The following is a 12,870-nucleotide window of genomic DNA, read 5'->3' as shown; positions in this document are numbered from 1 at the left end:
GGAAAGGAAAGGAAGAAGACACCACACATTAAAAAGAGTCACAGACAAAGACAAAAGATTATGGAAATCCATTACTAAATCATACCCATAATGCAATTTGATTAATTGTAAGTGGTGATTGGTGCTGCAGGGCATTAGGCGGCTAATGAGCAGAGCCATTATGAAGAACAGATATTGGATTTATTCAGAGCCTGATAAAAAGCAGCTCCTTACTTGCAGCCGGTGCGAGAACAATGTCCTCTCCCCGAGCAGAAACGGAGACAAGCTGGACCGATGTACACTGGAGAGGAAACACAGGGACATTCTTACTATCATTACACAAACTCTAGACAAATGTTTGGGCCTTTATGCTCAGAACTCAGACCAGGAGCGTTCGTGAACAACAATAGAATGTACGTGTGTGTGTGTCCCTTATGTCCAGTCCTCACCATTGTCTATGGCCCACATGTTGCCCGCTCCAGTGCTGGACTGTCTCCATCTGAACCGTGTGGTCTCTGTCAGGGCAGCGTTGGGCAGGGGGATGGAGATCCTGGTCCACCTTGAGGGTCACCATAGGAAGAGTTAGAATGCATTCATGTCATGGGCAGTGATTGATAGATACACACACACACACACACACACACACACACCCGCTGTAGTTGTCAGAGGAGTAGACGGTGCTGTGGGGGAGGTGCGGTCCGGCGCAGAGCTCTGGCAGACACTCGGTGTGCAGCAGCGACCAGGAGCGACCGCGATTGGTGGAAAACTCCAGATTGACACTAAGGAAAGAATGATGATGTCACCTCAGCATCTCAGAATCAGGATTAGACTTCATAACAGAGCTGAGGAAAGAACGGTATGTCTGAATGTGCTGTTTCAAACCTGTTGGCGGGTTGGTAGGAGCCGCAGCCGAGGTTGATGGAGAACTGTGCGGTGTGTGTGTGTGTGCCGGGCAGCACGGGCAGCAGCTGCATGAAGTCCAGCGCCCACACGTGGCGACCGGCGCCCCCGTGGGCCCGCTGCTCCAAGCAGAATTGGGTGACGGGCGTTTGCAGCTCGGTGGGCAACGCCACGGAAACCACGCCGGGAGTCTGGAGAGAGGGGAGGTGACGGGATGTAAAGGTTAAAGGTCAGAGTGGGTGTGTGTGTGTGTGTGTGTGTGTGTGTGTGTGCTGCATGTCTCACCCTATAGGAAGAGAATGGAAGGGTGTCCAGCACCACGTGTTCCCTCCTGCCCTCGGACCTTCCAAACAGAACCACATCGTTCTCGTGGGACTCTCCTGGATCACACTCGCTGCCGCCTAGACACACACACACACACACACACAATCATCATCACCACAGCAAACACCATGTAACGCATGTGGAATGAAGCCATGTGTGATTTTGGAGAGAGCGCTCCCTACCCATGGTGAAGTAGAAGCGTAGGTTTCCGTATGTTGTTGTGTCCAGATACGGGGTGCACACGCGTCTCCGTCCGTCCCTGTCAAACACCAGCGCTGAGCCCGACTCCACCTCCCCACACTGGGTCCCGTAGACGGCTCCCTCGATGTCCCAGCTGAACCGACAAACACACAAAACCACAATTTTATAACGGCAAAACAATCGAAAATGTTCCTGCAGAATCAGCATCTTAACAGAAGATCATGGAACTGAATGGGTTGGAGCTTTTATACCTTTAAGTGTGGAGGAAAACACTGTGGACACTCACACACACATACACACACACACACACACACACACACACACACAGATGAAGTACAGGTTGTGAACAAGTATGTTTATAGAGCGGCATCCTTTGCACAGCGTCTCCCTCTGCAGCTCTATGAGAGTCAGGAAACCAAAAATTCATACCTGGCAGGTAAACAAACAACAATGCCAGGAATAGAGCAGAAGAGGAGAAGAGGACTTATACAGTACATTACAGGACACACACACACGTTTCTGCACAGTGGAGAGAGGATCCTCATTAGCACTGACAGCAGTTAACTCAGTGTGTCAGCCCTCTCCTGCCTTCCTCTTGTTCCTCCTCTTCCTCTTCTCTCCGCTCCTTCTCTCTCCCCATAGGCTCCTGTGCCTCTGTCACAGCCGCCGTTATGCTAAATGACACTTAGTGATGTGTACCTTCGCCATAACTAACAGCTCTCGCCTGCCTACCTCACACACACACACACACACGTGCGCGCTGACGGGGGTGAGAGCAAGTGTGTGTGTGTGCAGTAAACACACTCCTTGTTTTGAGGTCTTTCTCATTAACGGAAGAACAGTGTGTGGATCGATAGCTTCTCTCGGCTTAGGTCTCTTTCCAATCCATGGTTCACCCTGCGTGTGTGTGTGTGTGTATGTGTGTGTGTATCCATCACACTCTGAACAGATGGACCACATGGCGTTCACCTGTGTCAAACCCCAGCCAGACTTGAACGTGTGCCAGTCGCCGCGTGTTGAATCTCCTCACATATGACACATGACAGGTGAGGAACAGGATCACAATGCTAAACACACTCACACACTACAAACAAACACGTCTTCATCTCGACTTACTTTGGAGGAGAGCTCTCGAAGTCCTCCTCCCAGTAGCTCCGCCCCTCCTCACGGTGAAGGTCAACGTCTTTGGTGGAGGCGAAGCTGTGGCTGATTCCATCGCCGCCGTGGAAGTACAGCGCGTTGCCCTCCGACTGACAGGCGTGCTGGAATGACAAAGAGACACACACAGGTCAACGTTTGTGGTAACTATTATTGTTTCAACCCTAATTTGACCCTGAAAGCACGTCGAAGAAGAAGCATGTCGGCTACCTTCACTGTAGCTCCGGGGAAGAAGAGCCAGTTGGCCGTGTCTGGGGGGTCCAGGTTGTCCTCCATGAGTGGAGCTCTGTGGGCTGCGTTGACCAGAAGCACGTTGTCCAAGCCCCAGCAGGACTCGTAGCCCTCGGGACCTTGGGGGGCCTCCTGAGACCAGCGCACACGCACGCCTTCGGCCTTGGAACGCAGCGGCAGAGGAAGCAGGTGGACCACGGTGCTGCTGTTGGTCGGAGCTCTAGAGGAGGAAAAAACACACACAACATGAGTGTGTGTTTGGGTCAGAGTGGTATAATTTGCAAGATAGCTACATGTCTTGGTAAGAGAGAGAGACAGAGAATGAGAGAGAGTGAGAGAGTGAGAGAGAGAGAGAGTGATACAGGGATGAGAGAAGAGGGGGACCATTGAGATACAAACAGGAAAGGAATGACAAATTGAGAGGGGGAGGTGTGAAGGATGGAAAAAAGAGAGAGAGAGGGCGGGTGTTCATAACAGATGGAGGATGGATCAGGGAGAAGGAAGGAGGAGAAGGAGAGAGAGAGAGAGAGAGTGAGAGCGAGAGCGAGAGAGAGAGAGAAAGAGAGACCGACCTGATCTTCTCCAGTGTGATCCAGTCATCTGAGGTGTTGCCGTTGCCACTCAGGCTGTACGACACGACGATGTTGGGGTCTGAGTAACTGAACCGACAGGAGCCTGAGCCTGGTGAACACACACAGACACAGACACACACACACACACATTTAAAACATTTGTTTTGCCCGAAATGGATGAGGAAATGGCGTTGCAGTGGAACGAATCTCGCTTGTTCCACCCAGGAAAGTTCTGGATCTGGCCAAGTTCTCGCATTCTGAACAAGTTTATTTTGGGTGCTGGTGTGTTTGTGCGTCTGTTCTGCTGTATCGTGTGTGATCGCTTGTCTGTAAAAAGATTCATCCTCTGCTGCGGGAGCTGTGGGGTCAAAGGTCGCTAATGGAGGAAGTAGTCCAACCTTTAGTCCCCTCCCCCTCTCTTCTTCGCCGCCGGTGATCTGCGGGTGGCTGCGTCTCGTCTCGCCTGTGTCACCTCGCCGCTCCGTCCAGTTTGAATATCGCTACGCAGGCATGCATTAACCCAAAGATCCAAACAGGGCCGAACGTGGGCCGACAGAGGAAGAAAGGAAGGAAAACGAGGGAGAAAGCGAAAGCAGCAGGGGGTGGAGGGGGGTTGGTAATGCTTCACGATGCACTCCTGCTCCCACGAGAGACGGACGGATGCGTGTAATGGACATGAAAAATACAACAACCTCTAAGAAAAAGTGTAAGGTGGCCCTTTAGTGTGTGTTTCCAGACTTCTGTAAAAGATTCATCACCGCGACAGAAGAGAGAGAGAGGGAGAGAGAGAGAGAGAGAGTAAACGTCACTCACCCAGGGCAAACTGCAGGACGGAGGCTGTGCTGGTGTTGAGCTGTACGGTCGTCTTTGGGGGGGGAAATGGACTCAGGTTAGTTTCTAATGACCAACAAATGACTGAAATGTAGTTTTAATATTATTATTTAATAACTGTTGGCCTATCTGGCGGATAAATAAGCCTGTTTTCTCTTGTGTAACATCAGTAAACAACACAGAAGACGTCTATCAGTCTCTCTCGCAGAACGCCGGATAAGCGTTTAGGAGTCAATTACGATAAGACGGAGTGAGGTCACGGCAAGTACGCTAAGCTGTGTGTGTGTGTGTGTGTGTGTGTGTGTGTGTGTGTGTGTGGCTGTTTTAAAGCAAAGAATGGAGCTAAATCCAAGCAAATAGATTTTTTTCACAGCTTACGTTGGACTAACTCAGTGTTCTTATCCTGTTGGCCAGAAACATGGCAGCTTTGTTTTGGTTTGTTTTTGCGTGGCGGGCTATCGCTTCTTGTTCAGTTATCTCACGTCACGTTGACTCACACGGAGCCTATCGCGCCCAATGAAAGCACACTCTGACAGACTGAAGGTAAATGTGATGTCAGCCACCTTGTTTAATCCAAGATTTATCGTATAGGAATTCTGTCTACCAAGGGAAGAGACAATAAACTGCTGAACTGGAGTTATTTTAAACTTCATGGAGGTAAATGTGACCGATTTAAATACTAGCATAGGGCTAAGTGCCTCAGTTTGGACATACAGATGTTTAATATGAGATTATACTGTGGTTACAGCTGGTATGTCGTAATGTTTTGTGGCTGTGGCCTCTCTGTACGCTCAATGGGCCGTAAAATGTACAGCGGTTGCAGTGTGGTCGGACACGGCGGCTTTACCAGCTCTCGCTCTCCGAAGGGCTCGCAGAAAGTGACGGCTCGGCCATGCATCAGCACGCCGCACTGCTCCCCCACCTCGCAGTTACTGCACTCGGACCTGAGGGGAGAGGAGAGGAGAGGAGAGGAGAGGAGAGGAGAGGAGAGGAGAGGAGAGGAGAGGAGGAGATAAAGGATGAAGGCGTGTTGTAGATATAGACATCAACCCTGAGACGACTCGAGGGGTCTTGACCCGTTCACCTACCACATGCTGGAGTCCAGCTCTGCTTGGAGGTTGGAGTCAAAGTCATCCCGCAGCACAGCGTGTTTACCATGGAGCTCCGCTGCACACACCATATGCTCACAGTTACACACACACACACACACTTGGCTTTTCCATATGATGCCTGTGTTATCAAGTTAATAAACAGCAAATAAATCAAAGCATCCTTCAGCAGAGACTCACCCAGACTTGGCCTCAGCGGGGACTCGGTCGGCGCTGAAAAGGTTAAAGAAAACCCGTAAACTTAAACAATTACATATGTTCATTAGTGAATCTACACACTGAATATTCATGTGAATGTGTCAGTGTGTGAGCAGGGAGGTGGACGTGTGTTTAAATCGTCTCAGAGTGAAACAAACACACGCTGTCCTGGCTGCTCCGGTTAATTCCTTTCATTAATGAGAGGCCGGGCGGCCATGATTAACAGTTCAATGCCAATTAACCGCCATCCTCCCCTGAGGGGCTGCGTGCCGTAATCTGTGACCACGGTCTCATTCACACACACACACACTCACACACTCAGGCACCAATCACTCCCATGGGACACGCAGCTCAGAGAGACGAGTGAGTGTTAAAGACTTAATGAAGCTAATGTGAGTATTTAAAGAACGCTGGGCCTCTGACTCAGCTGCTGAGACTCAAACACACTCTGTTCTTATTACTTTGAACAAAATGCCATGAAGTTGCAGAGCATGTGTGTAACCTTTATGATGGAAAAGTTGGAGGAAGTGATGAATCAAATGTAGACCCTTTTGATAGATTCCATTGAAGGGATTACACAGAACAGGTGTGTGTGTGTGTGTCACTTGATACACTTCCATTCTTTAAGATTCCCTTCACATGTAATCCATCTTTAATAATCCACATGAGCGAACTGGAAGGTGAGACAATTCTAATCCTACTTCCTGATCAGCACTTTTTATCAGGACTTCTTCCTCTTTGCTTCATCGTTCGGTGGCGGCGGCGGCGGGGGCACAGCGGCGTTGACCTCGGTGAACTCCCTCTGCTCCTCTGAGCCTCTTTACGAGGCTTTGAGAGGTGGGATGTTCTGAGACGGACTGAGGAGACGGATAATCTGCCCGACTGATAACGCCCGGAGAATTCTATCCAAAGTTGAACCGTCAGGCACTTAAGACTCGTCTCAAACCTTAACAGCAGTTCTAAAAGTTCCTCTGAGCTGGAGGCTTACATTTAAGAAAGACCACCTTAAAACCTCCACATAGACAACAGAACCTGGATCCAGAGTGGAGGGATTATCAAGACAAAAAAAAAAGGTTTCTTAATATAGAAATGGCTTTTTGCTGGAGCTTCACTTCCCTCAGCTGCTTCGTTTTTCCCCCCATCGGGATTTAAACTCCCGGCTCAAGGAAAAGCATTTACTGCTCACAGAGTGGGAGGAAGGAAGGGCCACTGAAGTTTACTGCTTCACTGAAGAAGCTGAAGTCATTGTGACTCATCTGAGTGACGCAGCATAAACCCAAAGTGCTACAGGTGCTCTGATCCCTCCTCATCTGTCCGTCAAGGTTAATTAAATCCTTGCCCATATGTAAACATGCAACAGCTCGTCTAATTATTATCAAACAATCTCAGTCTTGTTTACTTCCTTGGCTGGATTGTTGCTTTCATCTCTCTCAGCACCTGCTCACTTTCAGGTCTGCACTTATCACCTCCCTGAGGGCTTTGAAGCCGTCAATCAAAATGGTGGCCCAAATTCAACAAGAGCGTCTTGTTTTGACAAAGCCGGCGGTTCGTTTGTTTGTTTTGCCGCCACAACTGCTTGTGCTGCCGCTCTGGTGGTCCCCGGCGCTCACAGCTACACGGCTGGAACTCCTGCTCAACTAGGAAGCCCATTAAAAGCAGATCAAAGCCTCTTCCTCCCCCTCTTCCTCTTGCCTCTAATCCTCCCAAACGTCTGCTGATTCAAAACATGTTTGAGGGGAGATTTTCAATCCCCCAGACATGTAAACCTTGCTCCCCCCCCCCCCCCACACACACCCCACACACCCGTGTTCCTTATTACCGTGCTTATTAAACTGCGATGTAATGAATTATACAGTGCAGGATAAGCTGGACGTGTACGCTTTGTTTGAACGAGCGGCGTGTTTTCATTTTCCACGGGGAGAGAGAGAGAGAGAGAGAGAGAGAGAAAGAGAGAGAGAGCGTGCTGAAACCCAGTAGCTCCTCTCCAGTCCTGCTAATCCACCCACTCAAACTGACACACAGGACAGTAATAAATGCTTGTTTGATATTCTGCTCTCTCTCTTTCTCTCCCCCTCGTCCTCTTGTTTTCTCTCTCTCTCAGACAAACTCCCTCCAGACTCCCTCTCAGTCCTTCTTCTAGTGAGGCTATTTTGCTGGAGAGAGTCCCAGAAAGTGTTTGGGTGCAAGATAATCCCTTCAAACTTCCCAAAAATGGGCCTCATTTACTGTTTCTTTTTCTACTGCCGTCTCTCTCTCTCTTCCCCTTTCCCTCTCTCTCTCTCTCTCTCTCTCTCTCTCTCTCTCTCTCTCTCTCTCTCTCTCTCTCTCTCAGACAGTGGGGCTCATTCCTCTAGGAATAATCCCCTCTCACTTTCTTAAAGACTTCAATTACTGCCTCCTCTATTAGCGGCTCATCTATGCTAATGCCTGTATCTCCCCGGCCAGGGTTTATACTCACATGCCAGGGAGAAACACACACACACACACACACACACACACACACACACACACACACACACACACACACACACACACACACTCACACTCACACACACGCTCACACTAACACATACACACTATCTACATAGAGGAGCTGTCGGAAGTGTCCTGATGAGCAGGGTCAGGGTGATGTGAGGGGGGCAAACAAGCATGAACGAGCAGACTGGGTCTTGTCAGCACAAAGACCACGGAGCAGACGTCATGTTAAATCCTCCTCCTCTTCCTCTTCCTCCTCTAATCTCTCCCCCTTCCTGTAAACTCTAAACCCTCTCCTTCAACTCCCCCTCCCAACCCCGTTTGCTCTCGTCCGCTCTTTGAAGTCAACTTCCACCCTTGTTTTCTAATTGGCGGTAGCGATTATTACCGACTCTCCAGGAGGTGGAGACGCTGTTGTTGTTGTTGTTTTTCTCCTCCGGGTCAGGCTGCAGCCGCTTCGCCTCGGCGAGAAACCAGGGCCTTTGTGCTGCTGCTGCAATTGGCGTTGTTACGGTAATCACAGGTGAGTGCAGAGAAATAAGAGCAGCTACTATTTTCTCGTTTGGCTGTTAAAAGTTTTGAGACGTGTTCTTGAAGATTAGAACGAGTGTGAAGATGAATTTACAGAGTTTCGCCGTGGTTCTCAAAAGTAGGGACCATTTACCGTGTGGTGTTTGTGTTGTTTGCGTGCTGCAGATTGGAGAAACAACAAACGGAGGTAATTTCAGCGGGTAATGGAGGGAAGAGAAAATCAGGAGGAGGAGAGGAGATATACAAATAGATACAAGGGGTCTCAAGGTTTCTCGTTGGTGAGCGATGAGGGATGGCGAGCCGCGCCAGGGAGGCGGTGCTGGCGGGAGGCCTGGGGTTTGCCAATAGTGGCGGGGAGGACGTGGGAGAGAGAAGGCCACCCCCCCCACCCACCCTTCCTTCCCTGTCGCGCTGTGATCAGGCGTCCCTCAGGGGAGCGGTGGCCTCTTTGAGTTATACGTCCCTTTAATAATCCATCTGGGGTGCGGCGCGCTCGGCCGGGCCCATAAAGAGCTGATTTATCCCCTCGCTGGAAATGAGAGGACGTGGCGGCGGCGGCGGGCTGGACGAGGGGAGCTGCCCGCCCTGCTGTCAGGAGATAGAGCTGATGGACTGCCTGCACCACCCGCAAACCTCTACACCCCCTGAGTGCAAAAGCATCCTCACCTTACAGCCCCCGCTCCCCCGCCTCGCCTCGTTCCCCCGTTTGGCTCCTCTCATCTGAGCATTAATACGTCTCTTTATGGCCTCTCAGTAGAAGAGGAAAGAGTATTTCTGTTTCATCTCGGCTGCTTGTCGGTTTTTATGCATTTATGACTTTTTAAAATGGCGACGGGGTGATTTGCATTTTGCCGCGTCATGCTTCAAAGCCTCTCAGGCAGCCTGTCCAAACAATTCTGGAACGTGCCGATTGGTCTTTTATCTATCTGATCAGAACCGCATCTGTCAACGCGCTCCCCATTAGCGGTGTTTTTTCCCGGTGAGAGAGCCGAGACTTTGCTCTGCGGCGTGTCGGGAAAGAGGAGCAGACGGGTCGCAGATCAAAGACGGGAGAGGAGAAGAGGAGGAGGTGGGATGGAGGTATAGGGTGAAGAAGAAGAAGAAGAGTGCTGGCACAGCAGAATGGAGGCGTGTGTCTGAGTCCAGGCATCCCCCAGCACTGTGACACACACACACACACACACACGGGAAAGCAAACACCCCTCTCTGAGAACTTGTTGGACAGTCTGTCAAAAAAGTGTTGCAGACCTCCTCCTCCTCCTCCTCCCAGTCCGCCTCTTCTTCATCCCTAAATCTCTTATCGACATGAGGCTTAACTTGATTGATCTCCATCTTTCTGTCGCTCCTCATATTTCTAAGCTCAAACTAAATCCAGCAGTGTCGTCGTCTCTCTCTGGCTTCTCTCTCATAATCTGACCCATTTGTTCTTCACCCCTGATTGCCATCTCACTGGGGGAGCCTGCTCTCTCTCTCTCTCTTCCCTTCTCTACCACCACCTTCATCCTTTCTTCTTTCCTTCCTCTCTCCGTGGATCATAACCCAGCCTTAGATAGCTTTCATTCCTCTAACTCCTCAAAGCTCAGAGTCTTATGTGTATGAACTTCTTGAAGTGGCTCGAGCCGGACGCCGTATCTGTCGGTCCACTTTGAATGCTAATGCCCTGGATTTGAAGGAACTCTTGCCCTGAGCGGCCCGAGCTCGCTTTGCCGCTCTGCAGCTGAATTTGGGACGGCAGCCACGGGTTGATCCTCGCTGACGGGGGAAACTCTGCAGACCTCTGCCTCACCTCGCTCCCAGTCTGACTCTCCGGAGGTCACAAAGTCTCGGAATGTGATATGTTGGCTTTGGAGCGTAGCATCCAAAAATCCCTAAATGGTCTCTGTACAGGTTTGGGCTGTGTTAGTTTGGTTGACGTGGTGGCAGATTATCAAAGTTCAGTTAAATTCAAAAGCTTTGCAGATTCCAGTTTTACGACACCTTTGAAAAACATCTCAACTGCTCTTTTGAAGATGAATTTGTTTGGTTTGGAAGAGGAACTTCAATGGAACGGAGCAGGATGGTACTCGTGTTAGCTCGGTTTCTGCTCCTCCATTCTCCCTCTCTCTCTCTCTCTCTCTCTCTCTCTCTCTCTCTCTCTCTCTCCCCCTTTCTCCTCTCGTTGCCCACGGCGTCTCGCCTGTAATTCAGATTTCTCTGGGTGGTATTAGCCTGGAACAAGGTCAGCCACTGACTCCTGCCCGACCTCCTTTCTCTCCCTCTCTCTCTCTCTCTCTCCCTTAACCACCTTTTCTTCTTTATGGCGTTTGATCAGGCGCCTTCCTCCGCCCAACAGTCAAATCTTTTCTGTTATTTACGGCCTTGGAGTTTCTCATTAAGTTGCTCGTCATCCCTCCATCCATCCCTCAGTCCCTCGTCCTCCCGTCTCCTCTTCACCGGTGAGACAGAGACTCTCATTAATGACACCGGCGATTTAAAGCCTCACATTCCCCAGCAACATTGTAGCTCTGCCATCCATCTCTCATGCTGAGTAACAAGTCTCTGCCTCGCTGTCTCACTGTCTCACTGTCTCACTGTCCCACTGTCTCACTGTGGCACTGTCTCACTGTGCCACTGTCTCACTGTCCAACCTGTCCATGTTACATGCAGATTAAAGTTCTTAGATGAGTTTTGCCTCACTCTCTCTCTCTCATTCTCCAGTGACTCACCTGTAGAGAGAGTGTGAGCTCTCTGAAGACTCTCCTGACTGAGAGCTCTATCTGCTCTATCTGCTCTATCTGCTCTCTGACTGTTAGTATGTTCACATGTGCACTCTTGCCTCACTACATACTAAACAATCTCCACTTTAAATGTTCCATATATATCACCACAAGCCCCCTGGACAACAAATGTATTATATGCAATGCTGACTGCCAGAAGGAGCTCAGTTGAACAAGAACCATGCAGACAAAAGTTCTATATGTCCCTTCTGAGATTCTTAAGAGGGGAAGCGAGCCAGGTGGGGAAACACATGAGCGTGTGTGTGTGTGTGTTTACATGCTTGAATAAATCTCATTGTATGTCCCTCAAATCAACATTAATATATGCAAAAACTGATCTAATTATGGTTATTACACTACAGTTACCTAACCCGTCAAATCAATGGTTTAACGTTTATGCAAATGCACAGATTTGCAGACGGCACACGGCGTGTAATTCTCTGTAATTCAGACAAACTTATCAAGAGGCCATGTTTCAAATCACAACTTAATTGCATCCAGCGAGAAAAAAAACACCTCAACAGCATTTTCATGTGTAATTTCTCCACTCTGGGCGTTTAAGTCAAACTCGCAGCGAGGAGGCTTTTCCGCTGTAAACTCGCAATTATTCACACTTAGCATGCGGAGTGGCACTGCGCTGTCTGTCAATGGCTTCTTAAGACCGTCGCAGGAAGTGGATGTGAGCGATGACGAGCAGAAAGCATAAATCTCTCGCAGAGGAAGAGGAAGAAGAAGAAGAAAAAAGCAGAGTTGAGTATAAGCTGAAATTAAGCTGCAAATATGGGACGAGCAAACATCTGTGAGGAGGCGAGAGGAGGGCGACGTGCGGCGACACGACCGCCGACAGATGACACATGATTACCACACAACAATATGTGTGTGTGTGTGTGTGTGTGTGTGGTGTGATGGACAGTAACAGGATGCAAAAGGAGGAAACTGTGTATGTATGTATGCGTGTGTGTGTGTCTTCTTCCTCCTGTCACTCACCTCCCTGCTCACAGAGCTGCTGGGCCAGAGCATCCTTGAACAGGATCTGTCCTCGGTGCGTCGCGGTCGCTCTGATTGGCAGAAAGAAGGGAAAGAGAAGAAACAGAAGAAGATGAGAAGCGTTCTACCTCAACCGTGTATACAAAACACAACATAGGACAGATTACTGGACACGTTCACATGCTCGTATTCATCACATCAGAACAATTCCTCTTCTAAAAATAAGTCGTTCCCATATCGTTCCATCTTCCTGCGCGGCCACGGTCCATACAATCCTGGCATGTCGGTGTAAATCTAACTGTACGTGTCTCCTGCTATATTTGTTGAATGGAATATGAATTTCATCCGATGGCTTTGGAATGCATGATTCATGAGTATGTGGAGAGAAGTTTTAAAAGAAGCTAAGAGGGTGAAATGGCTCGGGATCTCTTACACAGACATGGAGACGGACTGGGCCGCACGGCAACGATGTAAAAAGAGAAGCCACTCTGGTTTGCAACAGTAGACGTGCCACTGGATATACTGGAGAGGAGGGTGAGTGTTGGCTTACTACGGACACACAACTCTACAAGCAGCGGCAACAGAGGAGAGAGAGGGAGGGAGAGAGAGAGAGAGAGA

The 12,870-nt window shown here is 49.6% G+C and overlaps 1 protein-coding gene across 2 annotated transcripts in view; it reads right to left on the bottom strand.

The window, feature by feature from the left end:
• reln (reelin) overlaps nucleotides 1–12,870 on the bottom strand; it is a 74,521-nt gene that overhangs the window by 21,670 nt on the left and 39,981 nt on the right. For both annotated transcript variants that reach the window (XM_076170589.1, XM_076170597.1), the window contains exons 4-17: nucleotides 12,253–12,323; nucleotides 5,486–5,518; nucleotides 5,285–5,363; nucleotides 5,044–5,140; nucleotides 4,179–4,230; nucleotides 3,366–3,474; nucleotides 2,773–3,013; nucleotides 2,521–2,666; nucleotides 1,386–1,537; nucleotides 1,165–1,280; nucleotides 862–1,070; nucleotides 630–758; nucleotides 429–538; nucleotides 214–280 (exon numbers count right to left, since the gene is read on the bottom strand). In XM_076170589.1, the coding sequence (XP_076026704.1) occupies nucleotides 214–280; nucleotides 429–538; nucleotides 630–758; nucleotides 862–1,070; nucleotides 1,165–1,280; nucleotides 1,386–1,537; nucleotides 2,521–2,666; nucleotides 2,773–3,013; nucleotides 3,366–3,474; nucleotides 4,179–4,230; nucleotides 5,044–5,140; nucleotides 5,285–5,363; nucleotides 5,486–5,518; nucleotides 12,253–12,323 (1,611 nt within the window). The remainder of the gene's footprint in view (nucleotides 1–213; nucleotides 281–428; nucleotides 539–629; nucleotides 759–861; nucleotides 1,071–1,164; nucleotides 1,281–1,385; nucleotides 1,538–2,520; nucleotides 2,667–2,772; nucleotides 3,014–3,365; nucleotides 3,475–4,178; nucleotides 4,231–5,043; nucleotides 5,141–5,284; nucleotides 5,364–5,485; nucleotides 5,519–12,252; nucleotides 12,324–12,870) is intronic.

The sequence above is a fragment of the Genypterus blacodes genome, unplaced genomic scaffold, assembly GCF_046128005.1.
Source record: "Genypterus blacodes isolate CSIRO-AG114 ecotype Tasmania unplaced genomic scaffold, CSIRO-AGI_Gbla_v1 ptg000015l_1, whole genome shotgun sequence".
In the NCBI taxonomy this organism is placed as follows: domain Eukaryota; kingdom Metazoa; phylum Chordata; class Actinopteri; order Ophidiiformes; family Ophidiidae; genus Genypterus; species Genypterus blacodes.
The sequence above is the reverse complement of the archived record's forward strand: the minus strand, read 5'-3'. Positions and strand labels throughout refer to the sequence as shown.